The sequence below is a fragment of the Labrus mixtus genome, chromosome 2, assembly GCF_963584025.1.
Source record: "Labrus mixtus chromosome 2, fLabMix1.1, whole genome shotgun sequence".
Lineage (NCBI taxonomy): Eukaryota > Metazoa > Chordata > Actinopteri > Labriformes > Labridae > Labrus > Labrus mixtus.
Window position 1 is genome coordinate 9,380,593 of NC_083613.1, and position 24,800 is coordinate 9,405,392.

The 24,800-nt window shown below is 39.6% G+C and overlaps 3 protein-coding genes across 4 annotated transcripts; 2 read left to right on the forward strand and 1 right to left on the reverse strand.

The window, feature by feature from the left end:
* The first annotated feature begins 119 nt into the window (after positions 1-119).
* syngr2b (synaptogyrin 2b) lies at positions 120-9,709 on the forward strand. Its single transcript, XM_061050525.1, has 4 exons — positions 120-388; positions 3,805-4,042; positions 5,960-6,096; positions 7,531-9,709. The coding sequence occupies exons 1-4, from the start codon at positions 278-280 to the stop codon at positions 7,789-7,791; spliced, it is 747 nt and encodes a 248-aa protein (XP_060906508.1). The 5' UTR covers positions 120-277; the 3' UTR covers positions 7,792-9,709.
* Positions 9,710-10,188: 479 nt separating this feature from the next.
* Positions 10,189-13,929, reverse strand: tk1 (thymidine kinase 1, soluble). Its single transcript, XM_061050537.1, has 7 exons — positions 13,732-13,929; positions 13,502-13,533; positions 12,994-13,107; positions 12,242-12,335; positions 12,012-12,101; positions 11,558-11,677; positions 10,189-10,528 (listed from the first exon to the last, which is right to left on the reverse strand). The coding sequence occupies exons 1-7, from the start codon at positions 13,795-13,797 to the stop codon at positions 10,349-10,351; spliced, it is 696 nt and encodes a 231-aa protein (XP_060906520.1). The 5' UTR covers positions 13,798-13,929; the 3' UTR covers positions 10,189-10,348.
* A 2,194-nt stretch (positions 13,930-16,123) lies between these two features.
* Positions 16,124-23,715, forward strand: afmid (arylformamidase). 2 transcript variants are annotated; one of them, XM_061050589.1, is made up of 11 exons: positions 16,124-16,405; positions 16,765-16,855; positions 17,719-17,823; positions 17,934-17,982; positions 18,056-18,141; positions 18,241-18,313; positions 18,411-18,508; positions 18,650-18,728; positions 20,647-20,782; positions 22,756-22,860; positions 23,008-23,715. In XM_061050589.1, exons 1-11 carry the CDS (start codon positions 16,376-16,378, stop codon positions 23,035-23,037), a joined length of 882 nt encoding a protein of 293 aa, XP_060906572.1. In that variant the 5' UTR covers positions 16,124-16,375; the 3' UTR covers positions 23,038-23,715. The 2 variants fall into 2 exon arrangements, with proteins under 2 accessions (XP_060906572.1, XP_060906582.1); XM_061050599.1 differs by having other exon boundaries at positions 16,126-16,405; positions 16,656-16,855.
* Positions 23,716-24,800: the final 1,085 nt, after the last annotated feature.

Consider the following 24,800-nt stretch of genomic DNA (forward strand, 5'->3'; position numbering starts at 1 on the left):
ATGTTTGGTGTTAATGATAACAGTCACACATGATCACTCTCTTGGCCTCTCGCTCTCTTGGCCTCTCGCTCACCGTCAGCTCCGCCCCCTCTGACGCGCAGCCGCCCGCGCAGCTCCTCTGGGTGTCTCTCGTCTTCTCCGTCAAGTGAAGCAACACTGCAGAGAGGTAAGACGTAGTCCGGAGTTAAGTTTGACTGCGCAGGGAGGCTGTCCAGTCAGTAAGGTCTGTGAAAAGCCACACAGAGTTCCTCGGAGGATCCACTCGAAGGGCGAAGACATGGAGGAGACGGGCGGTGCTACAGCGTACGGGGCTTCGCTCGCTGGAGGAGGCTTCGACGTCAACAAGTTTGTCCGACAACCGCAAACTATCGTGCGATTTCTTAGCTGGGTGAGTAGAGGCATTGTGAAATATGAGTTTATGTATTTAAAAAAAAGTTATCAAATGTCCAAAGAGGCAGGCATAATTTCCAACGTGGTGTCACTGAGCAGGTGCGCTAAATGATTTCCATGTGCTGGACGGAACAACAGGAACAGCAGCGTGTCTGCGGGGCAGCTGGTGTGTGACAGCAGCTCGGCGACAGCACAGGTCAACACCGCTACTGTCAGAGGACAAAGACAGAAAACTGTCACACCTTCACATATATGTCCAACTAAACATAGCATAAATTATGGTCGTTTTAATGTTAAGTATTTTTAAACTACAGGTTTGCTGTAAACTATTTTCAATGTGACTTCTAAATAAGGTGACGTAAAAATATAAATATCTCTTAGACATAGTACAAACGGCAGTATATTTTTTTGCACATATTTTATTTTTATTTTATATTTTTTGTCTACTGTGATGAATCCATGTCACAGGGAAACTCATCAGGAGTTGTTGCAAGCTTCACCTGTTGCTAGGCAAATCTTACGGCACACAGATTTGTTTTTGTAGGTTCAACACTTGTTAGAGAAAAGTCCAAAATGATTCTAACCAGACTGGTTATGCAACCAAATATAATTCTGTTTGCCCTGAGTTACAGTGAGCATGCAGAGTAAAGGCTTGGGGTTTGAAATGCTTCTCAAACATCTCCTGGCTGAAATAAAACTGTAGGACTTGAGGAGTGGGACTGACTGCAATCCTCTCCCAACAGACTTCTGCTTGGATTACTTTTGATTTTGATGTACTTGGTTAATGAAGTGTAAAGTATGTGTAAGTAGGCGGCGGGGGGAAAACACCCAGCTTCCCCGGTATAATGTAGCACATCCAATGAGGGAGATGAACACTGAGGACAGCATGTGTCCTTGGTTGGCTCAACCTTTCAGTGTTTATCTGATGTGTTTAGGAAACTGTGTGTGTGTGTGTGTGTGTGTCACTTGTAAACAGCCGATTGTGGGCAGGTAAGGTGATACCTCTCACCCCCCCTGTGGACCCTTGCTTTTATTCTTGGTGAATATGTTCCACTGATTACCTATCACACACACACACACACACACACACACACACACACACACACACACACACACACACACACACCTTGGGCAGCTAGTCTCAAATAGGCGCTGGCTAGATAAGCATTGATATCTGGTGATTTTAATCTTACTGAGTCAGAACCTATGAAACAGGAAAGGATTATTCTATCTCTGCAACCTCTGCCTACATGTCCCACAATGCATCACCCTTTTCTGGAACATGGAAGGCTTTCACCAGTAGCCAAACCAGAAGCTCTTGATATTAAAGGTGTTGCATAACATCACCTTTTTTCCTCACTGAAATTGTGAAAGATGTTGAGATAGGTTTGTACTTTTCCTTGATCCTTTTTCTGACTAAATAAAGACTTGAACATGAATATTTTCTGTATGTTTATGCTTAATAGTGGGAAAAGAGCCCAAAGAGATTGCTAGAAGTTAATTGGTCTTTTTTTTTTATACATGTGACACTCAACACACTTTCTATCTCTACATTTATGCACAGAAACATCCATCTTTGGTTGCAACAACAACAATCCTCCTGTCACACTTGTGTCTTGTGTTTCGGAACTCCCCCGTATTCACTTCCCTAATATCTCCGTCTTCTGCTACTTTCCGGGACTTTTTGTGTCATCTTGTCATCCACTTTTGTGGCCAGTTTCTCTCTCTGCCCCCCCTCACCTCATCCTCCCTCCCACCGGTTGAACAGTCGCTCTCTATCCTCCTCCCAGATCTCATAATGAGAGCTGTTAGCGAGCTGGTGGCATCTCTGGAGTCACATGGCAGGCAGCTGTACTCAGAAGTGGGTCACATGGTTAGGTGGGTAACCAGAGCAGACAGAAACAGAGCACGGGACGGTCAGAGGGAGCAGGCAGCATTCAGCTCACTTTGTAAACACATGACGACGAGCACAAGAGGCGAGGGGAATCTCGAGAGTCAGCAATACTAAAAGAGATGATGTCACTGTGTTTTATGCATTATTAACCAGTGGAAATGGATACACATTTTTCTGCCTTTCTTTAAATGTTTCATCTCATCATTTGAGCCTGGTGAATTTAGCATTATCTTTCAATAAAAAAACAAACCTGAAGATGTTTGCTAATTAAGCGGTTTGGCAGCCAGTATGTCCTCCTTCTAAGTTTAGATTCTGGTCCAGAATGGTCTGTATTTGTTTTGATCAGAGAAGGTAGGTGGTTTTAAGGCTCCCTCACACAGCCGTTTTGGACGCCCCTAGGCAAACGGCAAAAGGTGTTGCAGTGATGGAAGCGGGCAAGTGTACTAGTTCAGATATAACTGATTCTACCCGACCTAAAAAGCCTCTGCATTTTTCTAATAAGCTCTACAACCAGAAATGTGGTAAAACTAGGACACACACTGGAGATGCTTTTGAAAAATGGAGAGAGGTTAGAACGCAGAAAGGATTCAAGACCGTTGCAGAGCTGGCTAAACACTGAAGCTTCAGTATCTGTGACATGGCAACCTGCATATCGACTCGAGGGAGGAGGGGGCGGGGGGGGGGGGCAGAATTTGAATTGAGACTGCAGTAACCATTTAAAAGCTATGTGTCGGTTACATGTTGCTCCTATTAAGAGTTTCTCAAGCAGAGGAGAAAAGGCGGAAAGACAGAGAGAAAAGACAAATGTTCTCGTAACACTGAATGAAAGTGAATGATATAAATTAGATTAAGTACTAAAATTACCACAAAGGAAAATAAATGAGAGTAAAATATATAGATAACCTAAAGCCACACCGAACAGTGTGTAGGATATCTACTTTTAAACAGTGGCTGATGATTCAACAAAGATTGTGATTACATAAAATAGTTTTTATAATTACTCAATGTCTTAGTTTCTGAGATTAGACCCTGTCCATGTCCATTATCAACTCCTTTTTGTATCAACCAATCACAGCTTTTGAAAGAATGTGTCATGCCTAGCTAGGTGCTCAACCATGCCTCTTTCTGGCTCAGAGTTGCTCTGAGAATGTTCCGAAATCACTCCTAAGCTAGAACCCCGATGCATCGCAGCTCCCAGAGAGTATTACCAGATTTTCTTTTAATACGGGCACAGATGTCAGATTTTGTTTTGTTTTTTGAATGACTAGGAGAGACATTTTTCAAAACTAGATCTGAACTAAATTTCAGTCAATTATTAAATGTGGACTGCCTATAAATTGTAAGTCTCAGTTTCCAGGCAGGATAACAATCTTAAAAGATTACCATTACTTGTGAATGTGAACGTTGCTGTGATGTAAATTATGCAAGGTGAAGTTAATGTGTAAACTTGAAAAGCCTACAGCATGTTACAGTCTCTCCTTGTGTGTCTGCTAATGATTGAAGGCTGTGTTCCTCTGCAGATATTTGCTTTGGTGGTGTTCGCCTCCATCACAACAGAGGGATACATCAACTCTCCCCATGATCCGGATGCAAAGTGCATCTTCAACCAGAACGACTCGGCGTGTCACTACGCTATTGGCATCGGGGTGATCGCCTTCCTGGCGTGTGTGGGCTTCCTGGTGTTGGATGTTTACGTGCCTTATATGAGCAATGCACAGGAGAGGAAGTATGCTGTCATGGCCGACCTGGGATTCTCAGGTGAGTGGCAGATGAATGGCATTTGCAGAGACAGTGGAGGTTTAGGTAAATGCTCAGGACGCACAGCACACCTTTTTGTATTTGTGAAAGGTGAAAATGAACAGCAGAGCAGTCGATAAAGGTTCTGTGAGAAGAGGCTGAGCTAACCAGAAAAAAGATCACCTCATGAACCCCAACACATAATCTCATGTTTCTACATCTACATTATATTCCTTCAAACACAACATCTTAAATACATAGCACATATGTCATACAAGGACTACACATTTCTCCGATATTGTAAATTATCATATTGAATTTCTATATTAATGGCTGTTCCATTTTTAATGTGTCTTTCATACTTTAGCTTTTGCATAACCCGCTGTATTGTTTTAAACATTTTTTTTACCACATTATCTTCCCTGAAGGCACGTCTACACATGCAGCCTACTCTAGACAATTTGTGGAAAATGTCAGGACAGCCTTTCTTTAGAGGCCATTTTAATCATGGTCCCTTTAGTTTCAGAAGTATGATTTAAGTTTGTGCTAATAGAGAATATATTTTGTGTTGTTAGAAAAAAGTATTATTTTATGAGAAGTACTTGATTTGACATGGAAACGTTTATGGTGAATAATGGATTTATTTGGGCTTATTTTGGCAGGTATTTTGTGTTATGGGTGGAGCCGAGTTAGTTAATTTGGGCGCGATGCACAGGTGGTGAGAAAAAATGTGATCGTCTTTGTTTGTGGACTGTGGTGGAGATATATGAGCCACGAAGAAAATGTTTTGATATATTCAAATTTAAACTGTTTACGAATAAAATAAGAAATCATGTAAAACGGCGGCTCTGTGAGTATATTTAAGTGGAAACGCATCAGGAACGAACAGGTTGGCTCCTATTACACAAGTGACAATTTTCATATGACACACAAGAAGAAATTGCCACTACACTATCCCTGAAACCTTTCTGAGTAGAACAAGAGGGGGGTCTCAGGAAGTAAGACAGAGTCCCAAATTGACAGAGTCCCCTACGCTGATGCTTTTTTGCATTAATGTAAGTGCCACATGTAATTTCCATCCATCCATTATCTGTACCGCTTTTCCCGTTCGGGGTCGTGGGGGGCTGGAACCGATCCCAGCTTACATTGAAAATCAACACCAATGGAAGAAACTCAGATCACTCCAGTTCTGCCTCAACCATGATTTGAGCTGCTTTGCGGCTGTCTTACCCACTACGCCACCATGCAGCCTCACATGTAATTTGACATATTCAAAGTACCAACAAACAGTGGCTAGCAGAACAGAGTATGAAGCACACTGATGGCATTACACAAGCGTCAACTTGCTCGCTTTAGGTGAAATTTTCCTGAACATTTCCTGCTGCGTTCACACATAAACTCACTAAGACTCTGTATGGATACTTTTCTAGGGGGCTGGCAGGAGAAGTTTATAAGAATGCGTTGTGTTGTCTCTCTCTGAGTCTTTTCCTTTCAGTTTTAGTTTCATACACAAAGCCTCATAGTATTGTCTCAATGGGGGACAAACCTCTGCCTGTTTTCCCGACGTAACACAACATGCACTATTCACCACTGAAGAGTGAGCAGCAGGGTGGAGGAGGGGAGTGCGACGTCACATTTAGATGAAATTAAACATTCATCAGCTGTACATGACACAGTTCACAGTAAGCCATTCTTCCATGAAACAATGGAGTTGTAGTTTGAAAAACAGCCTGTGGTCATTTGAGCAGATGGCAAGAGGTCTCAGCCTCTTTTAATTCTATAGACCATGTTTTTGTTCTTTTGTTTATTTTTTCCACAGGAGTTTACTTTGCATATCAGGGGTTCAGCTGAGCACTTTTGATAACTTTTCCCGCAGTGGAAACAGTCTTTTATATCGGCCTGTGTGTTTGTACATCTGTGTCTCTGTATGTTTTCTAGGGGCGTGGACCTTCCTGTGGTTTGTGTGTTTCTGCCTGTTGGCCAGTCAGTGGGGTAAAACTCATGAAATCGGAGCAGTACCAGTGGATGCTGCACGTGCTACAGTGGCCTTCTGTTTCTTCTCCATCGCAACATGGGTGAGCAGGAAAACCGTCCTCTGTTTTAAAACCACAGCTCTGACTTTAGCCTCTTTATTTACTGGTGATTTTAAGGGGATATATACATTTCATCACTTTTCTACCAAGAGCTTGATAGATCAAGAATGAAGGTACCATTGCTTTATGTCTTTAAGAAATGATGCTACTGCCGAGAGTTGATTTAAAAACTTTCACCATTTGACCTGTATGTGATGCTGATTGTGGGAGGGGCATTTTCTTGAACAGGTAAATTAGCTTCCTCTACTCCGTAAGTTGTTGTTTCTTTACTTTGATTTTTCTACAGAAAACAAATTAAAAATGTGAATAAATTAGCTTCACAGGTTCTGGTTTTCAGACTTGTGTGATATTTGGACAGAGTCAGGCTCGCTGTTTCCCTTTAGTTTTCAGTTCTTAAGCTAAGCTAACTACAACTTCATTGTGAATACACAGACATGAGATTGGAACACTCTGGTGGAAAGTTGTAAGCCAGCTTTCCTGCAATGTCCATTGATTGTTTTGAAACACTGCCTGGCATTAGTTCATATGTACAAAATAATGATTGTGCAGAGTTTACCTTAAGGCTTTGGTGCAAAAACCATAGTGTATAAAACATGGACGAAGTCTCTGTGACGTCACTCCTTGTTTTGGAGAGTGGACTTTTGAAGGCAAACAATTGCGGTTGGAGAGACGAAAAAGTCAGCACAGTAAATGTCCTTCAAAGTATGTTTATCTGCACATGGCCTTCTTTAGCACTGAAGAAGGCCTTTTGCTGAAAGTTGCCATATTGGAAATGCTGTCCCAACAATCAATGTAGCTACAGACAAAGGCATGGAGCGGAGGCGTCCACCTGTCAGTGAGATCAGGGGACCAATTAATACAAGATATTATTGATACCAAATTGGATTTTCAAGCCAGACTGTTGACATGTTTATTTCTGCTGAAAAATGGGCATTTTAATATGGGTGTTAATGGGACTCTCAGGGCTTTTGGAGCGAGCCTCAAGTGGACACTAAAGGAACTGCAGGTTTTTGCACTAATACGTTGGCTTTTTTCCACAAGAGCGGAGGTTTTCACTTAGTCAAAAACACATGAAGTCATATGATGTGCTGTTAGAACCTCTAAGCTGCTGAATAGCAAACCTTTTATTTCTATAAACTATATACAGTGCTCTACCAAACACAGCTGATAACACAGCTTGTTATTACTAGAGTATTCTTTAACTAACTCTAAAGTTTCAGTTGTAAGTGCTAACCGCCATCACTTGCATGAATGCATTTTACTGCATTACTACAGACCAGTAATTTAGTTATGATTTGAGGAACTGACAGAGTGTAAAGTCTCTCTATATAAGGTTTTTTTTTCATATACTGGTATGAAGTAAAAGTTGTTTAGAAAGCTGCATTGTCAAGTTATTTTTTTTCTGTCATCATGCAGGGAATCCTGACCTACTTCGCACTGGGCCGTTTCCGCCGAGGCGTGAATGAAGTCACAATCCCGACGTACGCGGAGCCAACGGCAGATCTCCATACCCCCTACCCTCCAACCTACGCCCCCACCTCCTACAACCCCACCACATACACCCCCACCACATACACAGGTTATCCAGGCAGTGTGCCCGACATGCACCCACAGCCTCCCTTCACCCCACAGCCCCAGCCACAGGGAGACATCGGCTACCAGCCGCCAAACTACTGAGACAAAGGAAGGTCACATGAGCGAGGAGGTGTTCCAGGTCATCGTTGGTGGACTGATTGTAGTTGCACTGCACAGACTATATTCATATCATATTGATGTGGTTTTACATTTGATTTAACACACTTTGTAAAATGTGTTAAATCAAACTGAGAACCTGAGCAGTGCACCTGCAAGTCAGAGATGAGGGACACACTGGTTAAAAGGTCTGCTCAGATCCTGAGACATCAGGCTGACTGTTAAGATTAGCTTCTGATGATTAGGTAATCTGACTTTAGACCTTTGTGCAAAGATGCAACTTTTACCTCAAATGGGCTCATCCTGAACGGGGGAGGTAGTTGGAATGTACCCAGGAGTTTAAAGGTCACATTAGTCTGAGAACGCTCCAATCAGAGTGGAAGAAGCCAACACTTCACGTGTTCCTCTGTACTCTCTTTGGGATACCTGGGAATGTGCATTTGTACATAGATCTCGCGATGCAAAGCTACCATCACAATGGTTGTATGTGCCTGATTTTCTCTTCTTATTTGGTTTGGTGGATTCTTCCCCTCCAGTGCATTTAATCTGAGGACCTATTAACAGTTGAGGATACAGTGTGGAAAGAAACACTATAAAGCCAAATTGTTAAGTGCAATTAGTAAAAAATTTAAAAACTCAACAAGTTTAGCTTACAAGTGCCACAGTGAAATGACTCATGCCATCTCTGCAAGCTTTCTTAGGACCACTCGATACTTAATGTGCTTCTGATCTATGACATGAGAAAACACAAAAGCCCTCCATTTCTTTATCTTTGAAGAAATGTAACTCATCATTTCCGTTGTAAAAATGAATGAAAGATGCCAACCTGTAGTGGAGGTATTTCAGTCAGTATTGGCCTTGAAACTCGTAGCTGACTGCAAAAGAGAGGAAGGAGGGGCATGTAGATAACTTAGCACTTATTGAACAGGTTTATCCACCATGTCTGGGCTTATACAAGAGTAACTTATTAACCACTAGCAAGACTGCACACTCTCCAACAGTGCAACCTCACACTTCCTGCTAGGCCTTGAGGACTCGAGTTCTTGTGACACGGATGTTTATCTCCTGTTTACATGCACTGTAATCTAAACTGCTGAAGGCAGACTGCTCCTCGGTTGTTTTTACAGAAGACAGATTAACCTGCTACGGTGAGATTTAAACAACCGTCCTTACAAAGACTTCTGGTTTACTTTGTTGCATTGTGCTTGACGATAACACATCTGTCAGTTTTACAACTTAACAACGTAGTCTTTAAATAGTCCTGGATGTTTAAAAAAACGTATTGGGGTGTTAGCTGAGTTTAGATCTGCGAATGAAAGACCAGATTTTGAATGTGGTCCTATTTATATAACATGACACTGTTATGGTTTCACATTGAAGACATTTGGAGGGACTTTTTTGTTTTATTATTTCATTTGAAAAGGAAATTATTGAAGCCAATTTGTAATTAAAATACCTGATGTTGATTTTTTTGTAGAGGAAAATTATACTTTTGAGTTACCAGGGAGGGAAGTAAAAAAAATCTGCCATGATTAGATCCTGAATTTATGTCGAGGTGAAACACCTGTGTATCACAGCTGTCCTTGCTTCTGTGCCTTAACGATTTATGCAAAAAAAAAGGTTTTTTCATGCGCTGGAAAATGAGTGAAATCTGCCCTTTATTGAAGATTCAGGATCATTTTATGCCCCAGTTTATAAAACTGCAGCTTGTAAGCAACTTGAATGACTCAACTGCTGATTTTCTAAAGTATGTCTGCACATTCAGTGATAGTTTTTGCATTTTCTTTTAATTATATTTCATTTAGGCTGTGGTTTAGTTGAGACTGACTGATTTGTGTAAAATCACATTTATGATTTCTTATGCCTACAGATGTTTCATAAAAATGGGCACAAACACTGTTCAGACTTTGGTCAGCTTCATTTTTTTAAAGTCTTTTTATTGAACATTGAGTTTTGACATTGCTTTGTGCCCTTTTGCTTTTGTCACAAGTTCCTGTCATCGTGTTACAAGCAAATCAGCAATTTGTGAGTCCCTTGTTGTAGAATAAAATCATGCACTGGATGTCCACTTGCATCAAGGTTCTTATTAAATCAACATACTCAGGTAATACAGGTTTAATGTAGTATGGAGGATATACTTTTCCATGCCAGTTTCCCAGCTCTCTGCACATCCTTGGAGCCTCTGCCAGGCTTTGAGCAGGTTATTTCTGTCTGGTATAGTATGTGAGGGCATAGTATTACATCTCTCACAGTAAGTGCACCAGTACAAAAAACATCAACATGAAATGTGTACAATTAGTCCTGCCCTGTAACCATGCTGTCAAAGTTTACACGTAAGTAAGAACAAATGACATCTCAATAATAATAATTTAAAAACATTAATAAACAGTATGATAACGAGTGATAAATTGGTAAAGTTGTTCTCAGTGTAATCAGGTGCCATGTCCTATACAATAAAAACACTAAACAATGAGAGTACCAATTATACACAAACAAAACCATGTTCTGATCTGTGGTGCTGCAAACAGTCTCATTTTAGTGCTCAGAGATGGAGAGAGGAGAAAAGCTTCCTGGGACACCCGGGGTCGACGAGTTTAGTTGAATGGACATTATTTGGAGTTTCGTCCCTGAGGGGGGCGCAGTTCTCTTTGTCGCACATCAGTCCTCCATAACACTTTCTACACACCGCCTGATACTTGTCAGCTCCACCGATCACTTCCACCTGGGAAATGGAGAAGGAGTTATTAGGATTAAGAAAGGAAGCCTGTGCTAAATTATTAACTAAAGATTAATGGAGAGGGGATGGGATTAGATGAATTCACACTTCTCTCCACGCCTTTTCAAACATATAATTAGAACCAACAGTTGTCTTATGCACAAATCTTTTGTGAGGTTGGTTTGTTTTTTGTCTCGGAAAGAAAATAAAAAAAATACATGTTCAAAATAAAGATTAAATCCAAATCAATCAAAAAGAAGTCAACCAGTTGTAACAATCTGCCAAGTAAAATCAGAAACAGTTTCTAAATGATAATCTTAGAAATGATTTATTATAAAAACTGCAACAAGAAAAGATCATCTGAAGAAAACCGCTGGTGGAAACGCTGTGATTGAATGAACGTTATTTGTGTGGCATTGAGTGTGTTGACATAACTTGTTTTTCTTGTTGCCGTTTAAAAAAATGGCCTCTACCTTCATGATGTGAATACAACCATCCAGCTCTGGCTTATGAAAAAAGAGAGATAGCATATCTATCTATTTTTTAATTAAAGAAAAAGATGTTTGAGTATTTAGAACTTAAGTTATAGTTAATTATATTACATTTACTTTAATACAATTCAAGCTATCTACAATGTACACATGCATCATGGTGTGGTCACTATGTGGAGCTTCCACAAACAGAGCCTGGGTCTGTGTCTGAACTTTCAATACCACTGTCATTAATCCCATTAGTGTACATGGCTTTCTCTGTTACTTACCGTAAATTGTTATACGTCGATTTATCCTAGGCGTGGTTTCTTTGAATTTCAACTTTATCCACTTGTTTTACTTTGTCTTTTATTTCACTTATATTTGATGCTCTTTAGTGTTACACTTTCTTGTAGTTTAATGTTGGAGCAACATGGCACAAGAGCTTCCTTCAGGATTAAGAAAGTTAAATCACTTGACTAACATGACCCATGAAAACATGTGTTGAAGCACTTCAGGGTTAATTATGGAGACTTTACTTGGGGGGCCGGGGGGCTTTTCTCACCTCCTTCTCGGCTCCTATCCTCTTGGTGTAGGCAGCTTCTTTGTAACACTGCATGCAGACAGCGTGCAGCTTCACTATACTCTCGGCCAGAGGAACCAGATTCAGGATGTTTCCAAACGGCTACAAGAATGCACAAGACAGCAAAAAAAAAAAAAAAAAAAGCAGTAAATACCACTGAATAGATGGAGGTAAATTCAATTACAAGGACAAACAGACACATTCTGTCTGTGTTGAATAATGAGCACATTGTTCTTTTTGTTATTTTGCAACTCGTGCAGATTGTTCAGTCTTTTCCTGAATAATGCGTTTCTTCTCTTGCACATTTTGTTTTCGTTTAAAGACACAGTGGTGCTCTCTCTACTGCAGCCGTATGCACTCAGTGTTTGTGACGTGCAAATGTCACTGTGACACTTACAAAAACGTACTGCTCAAAACGACTAACACAGACGCTCACCTGTCTCTGGAAGGTTCCATCCAAAGCAGCTACGATGACCGTCTTCCCTAAATTAGCCATCTCCTCACAAAAGTCCACCGTGTCTGGAAACTACAAGAACACCAGTGATACAAAGAAGTAGTTAGTGTGGCATTAGTACTGCTGAATTAACACCTTTCACTAGAAAACCGGGTCTCTATGTAAGGTAAGCATGAAGTCAACACAAGTTGGAAAGTATAAATGATACTTACAAACTGTCCTTCATCAATTCCAATAACACATGCTTTCAATGCCAGAGGACGCACATCTGCCAGACAGTTGGCTGGTACAGCTGCCATTGTGTTTCTAAAAGAGGGACAGAAAAGAGAGAGAATAAACTCAATTGACTATTAAAACAAAATGTGTTGAAAGCTTGCTGGGTTGTGAAATTGATGAGTCATCATGTGTAATGATCGAGATCTCAATATCTATCAAAATGATCGTCATCAGGTTTTTTGCCCTAGTCGAACAGCCGTGAAATGTTTCTTTACTTTAAAACAAGTTTCTGATATATTAAGTTTACCCCAAAAAAATGTACCCAAGATACCCGCCACTAGAGGTCATCATCTGTTCAGACATCATGCATCAAGTATACAAACATTATTTCTCTCTGCTTCCCCACTTCAAAATCGACTAATGCTTTTTCCTACTTCATTCATTTCTGATTTTAATGTCATGTTTTGACAAAAGACTAACTGGTGTATCCACACGAGCCTCATAATCCCCCCCCCCTCCACCCCTCTGCCATCTTAATTTTCAATTTGTGACATATCTGCAAGAAACTACTTCAGCCCACCATGCATCCACCTTTCTTCATTTGTTGTAGGAACTCAAACTCTACTCTACAGAAAGCTGAATGGATGAGCAAGATCACAAAGCTTTTAGTGTCCTATCGACCTTATTCTTCACCCCTGAAAACAAAGACAAGTATATATGTCAATAAAAAGATAATCAAAAAACTTACTTGTCATGTGTTGCCATGCCGTCATCAGAATATCGTGTATCCTTGGCATATTTGATCACCAAGCAGTTGTACTGAGCTATCTGGAAACGACGTACTCTTCGCATTAATTCAGTGCTGCAAGGTGAATGACAACAATAAATAACATGAGTGAAGCTGCACATTTGAGTTATACGACAGTGGCTCTTCCGCCTTTTTAATACAGTATACTACAACACAAACAGGAAGTGATTAAAGCTATGCGATATGTTTTAGTAAAAGTGCAACAGCAGCATGAAGTGGTAATAAAAGGTGTTGTTATAGAAACCACCCTGTGGAGCACAACATGTGTTATTAATTGGACTGTATGGTCACAGCTGTGCACAGTAAACAATGCAGCAGATTTGGCGGGAGGTTCATATCTTGGCGCAAAGTGTGACTACAATGTTATTTCAACATAACTTCAAACATTTTAAGTATCCACACTGCACGGAGAGCTTCTGTGTTAAATGTCTGTGCAGAAATAACTCACCTTTTCCCCGAAAACATCGGCCCAAAGATGACCTGCGAACAACAATGGAGGGGCTGTTAGATGACAGCAACATTTAAAGTCCTGAATTTAACGTAAAGCACTTTATTAAAACACACATGAAGAGAGCAAACCATGTGTTAAACCACCTTTACTTAAGCTATGTTGCTGGTTTTCTGCTGAGGCTTTGTTTTAAATAAAGACATTAACTTTTACATGAACCAGTTACGAACCTGAATCTGTCCCCGTGCTTTCCTTGGGGAGTTTGGAAATACTCTTGGAGAATCCATACAGTCCATTTTTACTTAAAATAAAGGCTAACAAAAACTTGTTAAATTAAATTAAATTAATATATATATACAGATAATTGCTATTACAGTGGGATACAGTTACTCTAACAAAACTTCGAAAATGCCGCGCTGGTGGCTTATATCCGGCTTCAACAAGGAAGTGACGCAGTGAGCGCACCCGGCAAAAGTGACCAATCAGAATCAGTGACACCCTGGCCGTCGACCGGAGGGGCGGAGACGGATAAACAGAGTGGTCCCCGCCACTGTTCTCATTGGATAGCCCCAGATAGTCTACATAGTTAGCTCCACCCCCCTTAGCAGAAAGAATAGGGTCATATTTGTAGACTGCTTCTCGAGATTATCTAGCAGGTGGTACTGTTTGTGTCATGACCATAGACTCTGTAAATGTTAAAATCATGACCTAATATTTACAGTCTGTGGTCATGACATTCATATGTAGGTGAACGCCCATATCTGACCCCGCCCCATTCCGCGTCCTTCAGCCAGGGATTATTGGAAACGAAGGAAGTATGTCAAGGTCAAAACCTTGTAGTCATGGTATAAACGTGCACACATAGGCGTCATGCCCATTCAAACTGGGGGGGGGGGGGGGGGCTGGTGCTCCCTCAGTTTTTTAAAATTGGATGGTATTTTCCTTATTTTGGTATATATATAAAAAAAGATTAAAAGAATCTAAAGAAGGCCTATGGAAAAGATCGGATTTTTGCATGATTTAACTGAGGTTTCCACAGACTTTCAGACTGATCAAGAAATAATAACCATTCTGCCTTTGATTATAAATGTTTCAAAATGCAGAAAATGGCATCATTTTTCACATTTTTGTCTGTGAAGGACCACTTGACCCCACTCTAATTTAATCTAAATCTAATCGAAGGTTACAATGTTAACGGAAAATGGGACTTCCGGCGGATCCAAAACTAAATAAAAATAACTAAAGGTAACAGTAAAAATGTATGATTTCACAAGGTGGATACTACTTTTGACTGATCAGCTGAGCTTTATGAGGTTTTTCTTTGAGTTAAATGAGTCATTCAAAGATGCAGCAGTGTCTGCTTTTTCCATCTCTATGACTACAGGGAGACACAGCGGAGGCTTATCCAGTGGTGTACCTGAAAGGACAAAATAGCATGCAATAAATCGCCATTAAATAAATGGATGCATTTATTTCAGACCTTAATAATCGTGATTTGTTCATGCTGAAAGCCCTACTACAATGTAGACATCCAACCTGTAGGTTTATTTATTTAACATTTATGAAGTGTGTAGCAATTATTGCAAAGACTGGAAAATAACTTTAACATTAATAAGGAGGCATAGTTACTGCACATGTTAGTTAGGGGGTATGATAATGTACACTTAATGCCTATATTTATATCTGACTATGTGATGTGAAAGACTTAAACATGGGCTATTAAATATAAGGTGAATCATTTGGTTATAGGTGTATTATTTCAGGATTTTTGTACTGTGATTATTTTGACAGTATAATATTTAGGGTTTATGTAGAATCTTGTATTCAATTTTTACTAAAGAGAAGAATGCCATGTTATTGCTGTTTTTTTTAATTATTTTCTATTTGTTTGCCAATTTGCTATGAGAAATTTCACAAAGAGGAAATCTATGTTTGTCTGCCATAGTGGGAAAAAGACTGAAAAAAAACACACAGAAATAAAAAATAAACACATCGTCAAACATGTTAACAGAGTCAGACCAATTGAAGTTAAAACCAACATTTTAACTTTTGAAAGTACAGATGTTACTTTTAACATAATTATGATCATGGTTCTGCTCTATTAAAGTGTCCCAGGAAGCCCTGGCAGTGAGGCAGTATATGACAGTGAAGGTTACAGAGGACACTGATGCTGCTCAAACTATGTTATCCCTGTGAAATGTATATTGTTTTTATTGAATAAGGCTATTGTGTAAAGGGCTGTTGGTTTTCTACAAGACATAAATAAGGAAATGCAGCATACAGTATGAGTCCAATCTTTAAAACAGTACTTCTTGATCAGGTAACAAAAGCTTAAAATCCCTGTCAATTAGTATTATGCTTTATCTGTGTAACGCACACTATTATGATTTTTAACTATTCCCCTGTTTAAAAAGAACGCAAAGCTCATCATATCCTTTAGCATTGCACCTCAAACAAATGCAAAGCCCATATTTTAAGAGTTTCATTTCAGAACGCCAAATAAACTCCGTGACTCTCATTTCCTACAAAGGCAGCTGTAGCTTCCTGTGTTTTTTATTTTGGTTTGCCAACTCCTTCACTCAAGAAGAAAGAGGAGACAGTCAGTCTGTCACACAACATGTTCACATGGTTCATTCAGTAAAGTGAACAGGTGAAGATTATATTCCGGTTACATTTTCTCTCTCCGCATGGTCCCAACACCTGTTGGTAAAGCTTCAGAAAGCTTTCCGATACTTTTACTTTGAAATTGTATGCAGGCCTACAGGTGACGAGTCTAAAGTTCAGTCCTTCAGTCGGACAGCTGCTGTATACACATGTTGCACAGATTTATCTGTCAGGAAACCTGCGGTCAGTTCAGTCACTTCAAGAGAGAAAATGTCGCACTGGACTGAAATGGAAAAAGATGTAAGTGATTGACCTTTTTTTTTTTTTTTTTTTGCGTTAGCAGGATGTTATTGTTTGGTAGCCCAGCTATAGGCTTTATTAGAAAGCATAATATTTGCCATCATATGTTGGTTAGGCTAAATTACATTCAGCTTATTTCCCCACCTGTGTATATACAGTTGAATACAAAATATTGAATTGTTCCTGTTTGTACAAAAAACAAGGAAGTTTTCTAAAAGAATGACGCCCTATACTCACATGTATGGAGCAGAGGTCTAATAATACCAGAGGAGGGCGCTGTTGTCTCCCACCGGGCTCATGGTGGTGTGGCGCTCGGGTTTCATGGCCGCCCTGCTGACTGTGGTCTCCCCGTGTGACAGGAGCTCGACAGGCAGTATTCACCCAGCCGGTGGTCGCACAGGATGTCTGCAGACGACGTGATCAAGGCTCACGTCAAGGCTTTAAAGGAAGGTCGGTCTGTTTTGAAGCTCCACGCTAATACGCAACAATACAGAAATCCTGTTGTGGCGAATAGGCAGGCCGAACACAGGTGTAATGCCAAGTGTTGTATCCCTTTGAAAGTCTGGCTCCATGTGAATAATTTTAACCCTAGATACAACTTGTTTTTAAAGATATTTTGACTGACATGCTTTGACAGATTACTCTTACATTTAACACCGTTTGAAACAAAATCTGTCTTTATGTTTATGGCTACTGTAAACATTTTTTTAAATTTAATTTGTGGCAATTTCTAGACGGTTTTATATCTATGATGGGTGTAAGCATTTTTTAAAAATAAATAAACACATGCTAAATATTATTGCTCTTTATTACATTTGGTGAGCATAATGTGTCAGGTTTTTTTAGTCTGAACTGTGAAGGTGATGATTGTAAAATGAGGGTCTCTAAAGCATGTCACCCCTCCCTCTTTATTTAATGTCTTAATTAGAGAGCTGACAACAGTGGAATAACAGGAAGTGTTGGGGGACAAGAGATGGGGAATGTCATGCAACAGAATTCCCCAGCCGGACTTGAACAGGGGATGTTGTGTTCCTGATCAGGGGCCTCAAACCCGAGGGCTTTTATGTGGCCCCCATTAGACACAGATTATGAATTAAACAACTGAATAGAAATGCCTGAATTTGTCTGAGGCAGTTAATTCAATACCTAACGTATCAAGAAACTAAATCACATTGATGCCAAAAGCTCACTTTGCTAACAGTGAGCTACTAAACTCAGAAATATGACAAGAATAATGTAAAGCTAAATGAATTCAGTACTCCCCCCCCCCCCCTGTTTTTATATTAACACAGCCTCCCCTTGTTTCTGTTCAGGTACGGAGCAGGCCCGCGGTCTGGCTCAAACTTTGCTCAATGTGCCGTATGGAGAGGGAGATGGAGAGAAACTGGATGTCTACATACCCAGCACAAACTCTTTGGGTACGGACATGTCATGTGTGACTGCCATGACAACCAGTCTCACCCCCATTGTCAGGCTTCAAACATGCAGAACCCATGATGACTAACAGGACTGATTCCCTCTGTTTCAGATGTCCCGCTTGTTATCTACATACATGGAGGCTACTGGCAGTTTCTCAGGTACATGTTTAGACTGCAGTGCAAATATCTTTTTGTTTAAGTTTTTTAATGTTGATGTTTTTGGCTCACACAGCAAGGAGGAGTCAGGATTCATGGCTGTTCCACTCGTTGACAAAGGCGTAGTGGTGGTTGCAGTTGGCTATGACATTGCCCCTAAAGGTGCAGGTTTTTACATGTCTCAAAATGTCGTTTCGGGAAACATGTTTTTGGAGTTGACCTGGGAATGTCGGTTTCCTGCCTGTCTCCCTTCTTTTTCAGGAAACATGGACCTCATGGTGTCTCAAGTCCGCAGGAGTGTCGTGTCTGTTGTTCAGCAGTATTCTCACATCAGGTGCCTAGGCTTGTTTTCTGACCTCGTCCAGTTCATCCTTCTCATCATCACAAATGCACTGTGTGTTTTGAATGAGCTGTCACTCATCTCTCCTCAGTGGTCTGTACCTGTGCGGTCACTCTGCTGGAGCTCACCTGGCGGCCATGGTCCTCTCAACTGATTGGTCCGAGTACAGCATCACTCCTCCGATCAAAGGTAAGGGTGAAGTGAAGCAGCACAGGTGACAGACACGGCAGACATTGGCCCCTCATGACTCAAAAACATAAATCAGAAATACAAGATCTAGACAAAGATGACGATGCAAAGATAATATATGATTCTTTTTTTGTCTTCTAGGTGCTTTTCTAGTCAGTGGCATATATGATCTCCTGCCCATCCTGGCCACCTACGTAAACGAGCCTTTGAAGATGACAGAGTAAGAATGTAATTTGTATCAATCAGTGTCTTTATTTGTGAATTTATTATATGGTTATTTGTATAACGACAAGAGTGTAGCATGTAAACTGATGTCACAAATCACAGCTCTATTTGCATGGACCTTGAATAACCTTGAGATCTCTCGTTGTTTGTGATCTTACTCTGACACCTATTAGCCTCTTTCTTTGGAATACAAAAAATCCTGAAAATGATATTCAGTGTTTTGTTAAAAATGGAGGTTATGTGGTAATATAATTATTGTGCATATAGTGATTTCTAGTCCTACATTTTCTGCAAAGTTTTTCTCCCTGTTGAGAAGTACGGTGATCACTTTGAGTGGATAATCAGGACGCTCATCCTGATGCACAGCATGTAGACTGACTCAAACAAGCTGAAAGCCAAAAAAGAGTCCACGTAAAGAATGATGGCATGCATGATTTTGTATCCTAATAAAAGTTTATGAAGTCAAGGTTGAGCAGAGATTTAACATCAAATCTGAGAGATAATGTCAGTAGATTCAGGTCAGAAACAGACACCACTTAAAATGCTTGACAGGAAAAAGGGATGAGAGTTGGGTCACTTCTAAATCACACGAGGTGGTCTGGAAAACGTTACCTGTAAAAATACAGCTTAACAGTCCCCATTACTAGATGGGCTTGATTGGTGCAAGTGAAGTGAAGTAGTGAAGTAAGACAGACTTTTGTTATATTGTTTTAAAGGAAAATCTGCCAGTTTTGAACATCAGAGTTATTTAAAGTTTTTTATTTACTTATTTATCGCAAGACAACAGACAATACACTTACAAAACAACACCAGAAAGACTATTACAATGAGTACAGGCCAGAAAAAGGGGCATATTCATGTGTTGTGTGTGTCTCTCTGGTGAAGGCTATCGGAGGGTGGATGGGTAATAAAGAGTGGAGAGAAAGAGGACAGAGGGAGAAAATGCCACACACAAATAAACCCTGATGTGATAGCAATAATAAGAATCATCATTATCATAATCATCATCATCATCATCATCACTACCATCAAATTAGTAACATGAAGTCAATGACTAAAAGAAGAAGCAATAACAATGGAAACAAGGGGAGTGCCGCCCAGTCTCTGGTAGCAAATCCACAATTCAGACACTCAGAATTGAAAGGTGTTGATTAAAAACAGCCTTGTGTGGCTCCAGAAAGAACTGTGTGAAGACTGATCAGTTCCCTTAAGTGACTTCTAGTTCACCTTCTGTTGATGAAGACTTCAAGCTCCTCATCTCTGGTTGAAGGTAGCAGCTTAATGTTGTGTGAGCGGCCCCTAGGATGATCAGACTGTTGGTAGTTGAGTTGCATTGTGGGTAAAATAGGCTCCAGGTTTTGACAAGTAAAAGAACCGTGGGGAAAACAAAGATCAATATATCTGGCCTAAACAACTAAACTGTTCAGCATGATTCTAACAAAGCCGTATGAGAGCAATGTGAAATTGTTGGGGATACTCTTGGAAGAGTAGGGGTATAATCTGATTATTGACCAGATAAACAGGGCTTTAATCTTTTAATCTGTAATCAGATGTAAATGGATTATTGCTTTTTCTTCCTAAAACTAATTAATCACAGTAATCCTAATGTTTCTGTCTTTCTTTCTCCTGGGGGCTAGAATCCCTTTGTGTGTGAAGAAGTTTTATACAGACTTCTCAGATTCAGTCTTAATGTATTGATACTTGCTGCTTAATCTTTTCAGGATACTACAGTGTGAGCTCCTTTTATTCAAATGACAAGTTAAGAAATCTTAATACTCTGATCAGAGAAAGAGATCATGTTCCAGATAAGCACAGAGAGTTGTGACAGGCTTAAACTGTGAGTGTGATTTGTCCTCTGCTGGTCTGCTGGTGCCTGTTAATGTTTTACCCCTCTTGTTGTCTCCGGTCTGTAGGGAGGTGGCGGTCAGGAACAGCCCCAGCAAGCTGGTCCCTCAGCTCAAACTCTCCTCCTCCAGCTGCCACATCGTCGTGGCCGTCGCTGAGAACGACTCCCCCGAGTTTCGCAAGCAGTCAGAAGATTACTTTAAAGTCAGTGCTGCTAAATGAGCCTGATCACTATTTAAATGACACTAAAGAAGTATGAAAAGAACTGCTGCTGAAGGGACAGTTCGTTTTTTTTTTTAAAGTGGGGTTGTATAAGGTTATCGTCAATGGTAAGTGTATTGCCATACGGTCATCATGGCGCCTTTTATTGAGCAACCATCGGCACAGAAGCTAGGCCGTCGCTGCAGATGGGATTCCTTTTTCCACATAATTTTGCAATTTTTTTTTTTATTTAAAAAGCGTGTTTGCCTGTTTAGATTTTTCAGAGCATTTCTTATCTGTCAGAAAGCCACTTTGTTTAAGCAGTATTTTGCAGATGCAACACACATTAGATCTTCCGCCTGCAGCGCACTGATCATCTGTTCAGGTCTATAGTGTAAAAGTTAACGTGAATTTTGCCTCGTTCAATCACTGTTTTATGAATTGTATAGTGCATTCCAGTTTGAGATCTAGTTTGTTAGTCCAGCTCAGTTTTCCTCTCCAGCAGCTCTTAAACGTTGTGTGTTTTGATTAGGGTTGCAAATATCTGGGAAAGTTGGAAACTTTCCATGGGAATTAACAGAAATGTACTAAATTGAAGGTTGGCCCTTAACAGGGAACTTAAATATAGTTGGGGAAAATATATTTTAGCATAATCTTGACTAAAACAACCAGATTTCATGCAAGTACACTTGAATATCTATGCTATTCCTCAATCACATGCACGTTGCACACGGCTTACTGCAGGGCCCATGCCCCCTACATGCACTGTGCATTCCTCCACAGATGGTTTCTAGAACCACACTTTTGAGCCCAGAGCACAAGACTATTGAAGCCACACATTTTAGCCCGTGGACTACATAAAGTGAAGTAAGTTTTGATGATATTATGGGGTAATACATTTAAAAATTTTGATTTATATTAATATTTCCAAAATTCCCCTGCTTAACTTCCCCTGGAAAGTTTCCGGAAATGTTCCACCCCTTTGCAACCCTAGTTTTGATAAGATAAACAGTTTGTGTCAACAATAGGTTGTCTAATAATCAGTCTTGGTGACATTTTTAAAAATGACATCCAAAAATGTACTTCCAAATTTAATTCGGCACTTTTGGTTTTTCCAAATTATTTTCAAAAACTGAAGAAAGTCTGTAAAACACTGGCTTTCAGAAGTAAGGGAACTGTCATACATTATGTTAGCTGCTGGTATCCTTTGAACCTGAAAGGTCCTGAAGTACTGTTTTTACCAAGACCCACTCATGACAGTTGTAGCTCTTTGGGTCCGTTGACAGAGTCCGAGATAATGCTTAAACAAGGCAAGTTTCTAACGGTAACATAATGATCTGAAAAACTTCTAAATATAGTGACACTTACACCGACTTTGGTGTATAGGTTAGACGTTCTTACATTTGTTAAATTAAGTGATACAAGTGACCCCTTCTGTAGCGATGTATAGCTTAGCGTCTGTGCGGGTACTCTGGCTGGTTTCTTAATAAAAGGGCCATAATGACTGGCATCTTCTGTGGCTAATACACTTACTATTGACAATTACATCATACAACCCCATTTGAAAAAAAACAAGAACTAAAGGGGAAACAACTCTTAAAAAGTGGTAAAAAAAAATTATTGGTTAATAGAATATAAACAAAATGTCAGTTCTTTAAGCTCAACTTTAGTTTGCAGTTTTGTCATAAACACAGATATTCAAACCAGAGCAATATGAAGTATCAAATATTTACCTACAGATATTTTTGTGAGCATTTTTTATGAAAAACTTTATTAACATTAGCCTTTTAGCAATGATTTTTCTGATGCCTCTTGTTTGTAATCTTTGTCCTAACCACAGCAGTGTGAGACCTTGACAAATTCACAGACTAAATTTCAATGTGTAAATGATTCACAATGGCATTTCATTAAGATACATAGAGCTATAGCTTTGAAATAGATGTAATTCACTTTACCTGTTTGTTCTGCCTTCACAGACTGTGGAGGCAACAGGTCTTAAAGTGACCTTGGAGGATGTAGCTAATACAGACCACTTCAGTATCATCGAGCAACTGGTTGATGGAGAGTATCATCTAACAAAGGTACATGCACACAAACAGCAGCTGCTTAAGATCATGATGAATGTTGATACCATTTTCTAGAACGTTTTCTTTTCCTTGACCTACGGTCAATGGTAGACATTTACTTAGTTATACCAGTGATGTTTGAATTATTTCCCTGCTCTGTAGCTTCTCTTGAAGATGATGGGGAAGAGCTGAAGAGGCAGTCTTTGCGCCATCGTGTGAAATCAACATACCTCTGTATCAACATACACCTCTAAAGAGAGTCATTGTGCACTAATACTGATAAAAAAAAATAAGCATCACTCAGGTTTGTACAATGGTAAAGTTCAATATCTGACTACATTGATTGATAGATTAACATAAAGGTGGTGGTTGTTGTGACTGTCTAGTTTACTGCTTCACTTGTTGTGTTAACTGTAGATAATGCCTTCAGGCTAAAGCGTCATATTTTCCAACCACAGTATCATATTATAGAAACATTTGTGCCTAAAACCAATTAATTTCAAGGATGGTTATTTTTACAGATTTACTACAGGTCGAGTCGATCATAGTCAGCTATAAACAGGTTGTGTAATAGCCCGAGTACACAATGCTATCATCCGGAAATACGTTTCCACACGCAAAAAAAAAACCACTTAGAGCGTTGCTGATTTGTTTTGGCATATCTCCAGTGTGGAGTGTAAAGGTGGGTCGGTCTATTATGTGTTTTTTTTCCCCGTGACAATCTGCACCACAACTTTAACACTATGGTTGGCAAAAGACTTCATGTCAATGTTACTGAAATAACAAAGTGAATGTAGCTTATAATATAATCTCCATGATTTAAGTATTTCACCCAGGAAATGTAAGTGTACTGTCAAAATGTGATAAATGTTGATGAGAAAAATGAAATAATTGCACTTTTTAATTGAATCCTTATACAGTTAATGAATGCTGTTAATTGAATACGCACATTTTTAGAGAACAAATATGACTACATTTATAGCTGATGCAGTGTTACTGACTGCCCTTGTACTATAGCATCCTTTAATAATTGTTTACATTATTGTTTACACCATGTCTGCTTTTGATTATTACTGTAGATTATGAACAGAATCATCACAATAAATATTTATATTTGAGAATTTCTGTGATGAGATCTTTTTAAATGTATTTAACTTTTTTGACATGTATTTGCATCTACATGAGATCCGACTTTTAAAACTATGTATTTGGTTCCCACCTACCTTTAGTTGAGGCAGACAAACCTCTGTGACAACTGATTAAGCTAATTTGAGTAATTTAAATTAATTTATGAGTACATAATTCAATGTGGTTCCCGCACTATACATGGTTTTCTCTATTCTTGTTTATGGTGGTAGGTATTCCAAAAGTAGCCAAAGTTTACTGACAAATGAAAAAAGGCTAGATGAATGTTGAGGCGGTAGCTTGATTAGCACAATAGTTTAAAAAAGCCAATAAATCCCACCTTTGTCAGGGTTACGAATTTCAATATCAGAGACATGCGTTTATAAACCTTTAATCCTTTCAGATGCCATAGTTTTTGGTATCGTTGTGTTGTAGAGTTGGCGTTTGAAATATTTTCACAAACACAGACATAAAAAAACATGGATAATATGCTGCATTCATGTGCTGCTAGGGTGGTCCAAGTTTCCTATTTAGGAAGTGTTTCTTCCGACTTCAGTGTGTTCACATTATTTCAGTTCGGAAAGTTGAAATGTTGTAACAAAAGCACAAAACAGCATTGAAGATCAGTGAAATGTAACTGTTGATGTGCAATACGTATATTAATTAAAAGTATGTTAACATTAACATAACATTTTTGCCCCCCATTTTGACGACGATTCTGACGAGTCATTTGCTGTATCCGAATTGCCAAGTACCTACTCAATCTGGCAGTAGGCAGTAGACAGTACCTACTATCCGTGATGTATACTGTTTAGTACCTACTATTCAGT

Excerpts from the sequence above, each read along its gene's own strand:
- syngr2b (XM_061050525.1), top strand. The coding sequence starts at position 278 with ATGGAGGAGACGGGCGGTGCTACAGCGTACGGGGCTTCGCTCGCTGGA. Across the intron at positions 389-3,804 it reads TCGTGCGATTTCTTAGCTGG|ATATTTGCTTTGGTGGTGTT; the intron begins GTGAGTAGAGGC and ends GTTCCTCTGCAG. Across the intron at positions 4,043-5,959 it reads GGCCGACCTGGGATTCTCAG|GGGCGTGGACCTTCCTGTGG; the intron begins GTGAGTGGCAGA and ends TATGTTTTCTAG.
- tk1 (XM_061050537.1), bottom strand. The coding sequence starts at position 13,797 with ATGGACTGTATGGATTCTCCAAGAGTATTTCCAAACTCCCCAAGGAAA. Across the intron at positions 12,336-12,993 it reads GGCATGGCAACACATGACAA|AAACACAATGGCAGCTGTAC; the intron begins GTAAGTTTTTTG and ends TCCCTCTTTTAG. Across the intron at positions 12,102-12,241 it reads GAATTGATGAAGGACAGTTT|TTTCCAGACACGGTGGACTT; the intron begins GTAAGTATCATT and ends GTGTTCTTGTAG.
- afmid (XM_061050589.1), top strand. The coding sequence starts at position 16,376 with ATGTCGCACTGGACTGAAATGGAAAAAGAT. Across the intron at positions 16,406-16,764 it reads GGACTGAAATGGAAAAAGAT|GAGCTCGACAGGCAGTATTC; the intron begins GTAAGTGATTGA and ends CCCGTGTGACAG. Across the intron at positions 17,983-18,055 it reads GGCTACTGGCAGTTTCTCAG|CAAGGAGGAGTCAGGATTCA; the intron begins GTACATGTTTAG and ends TGGCTCACACAG.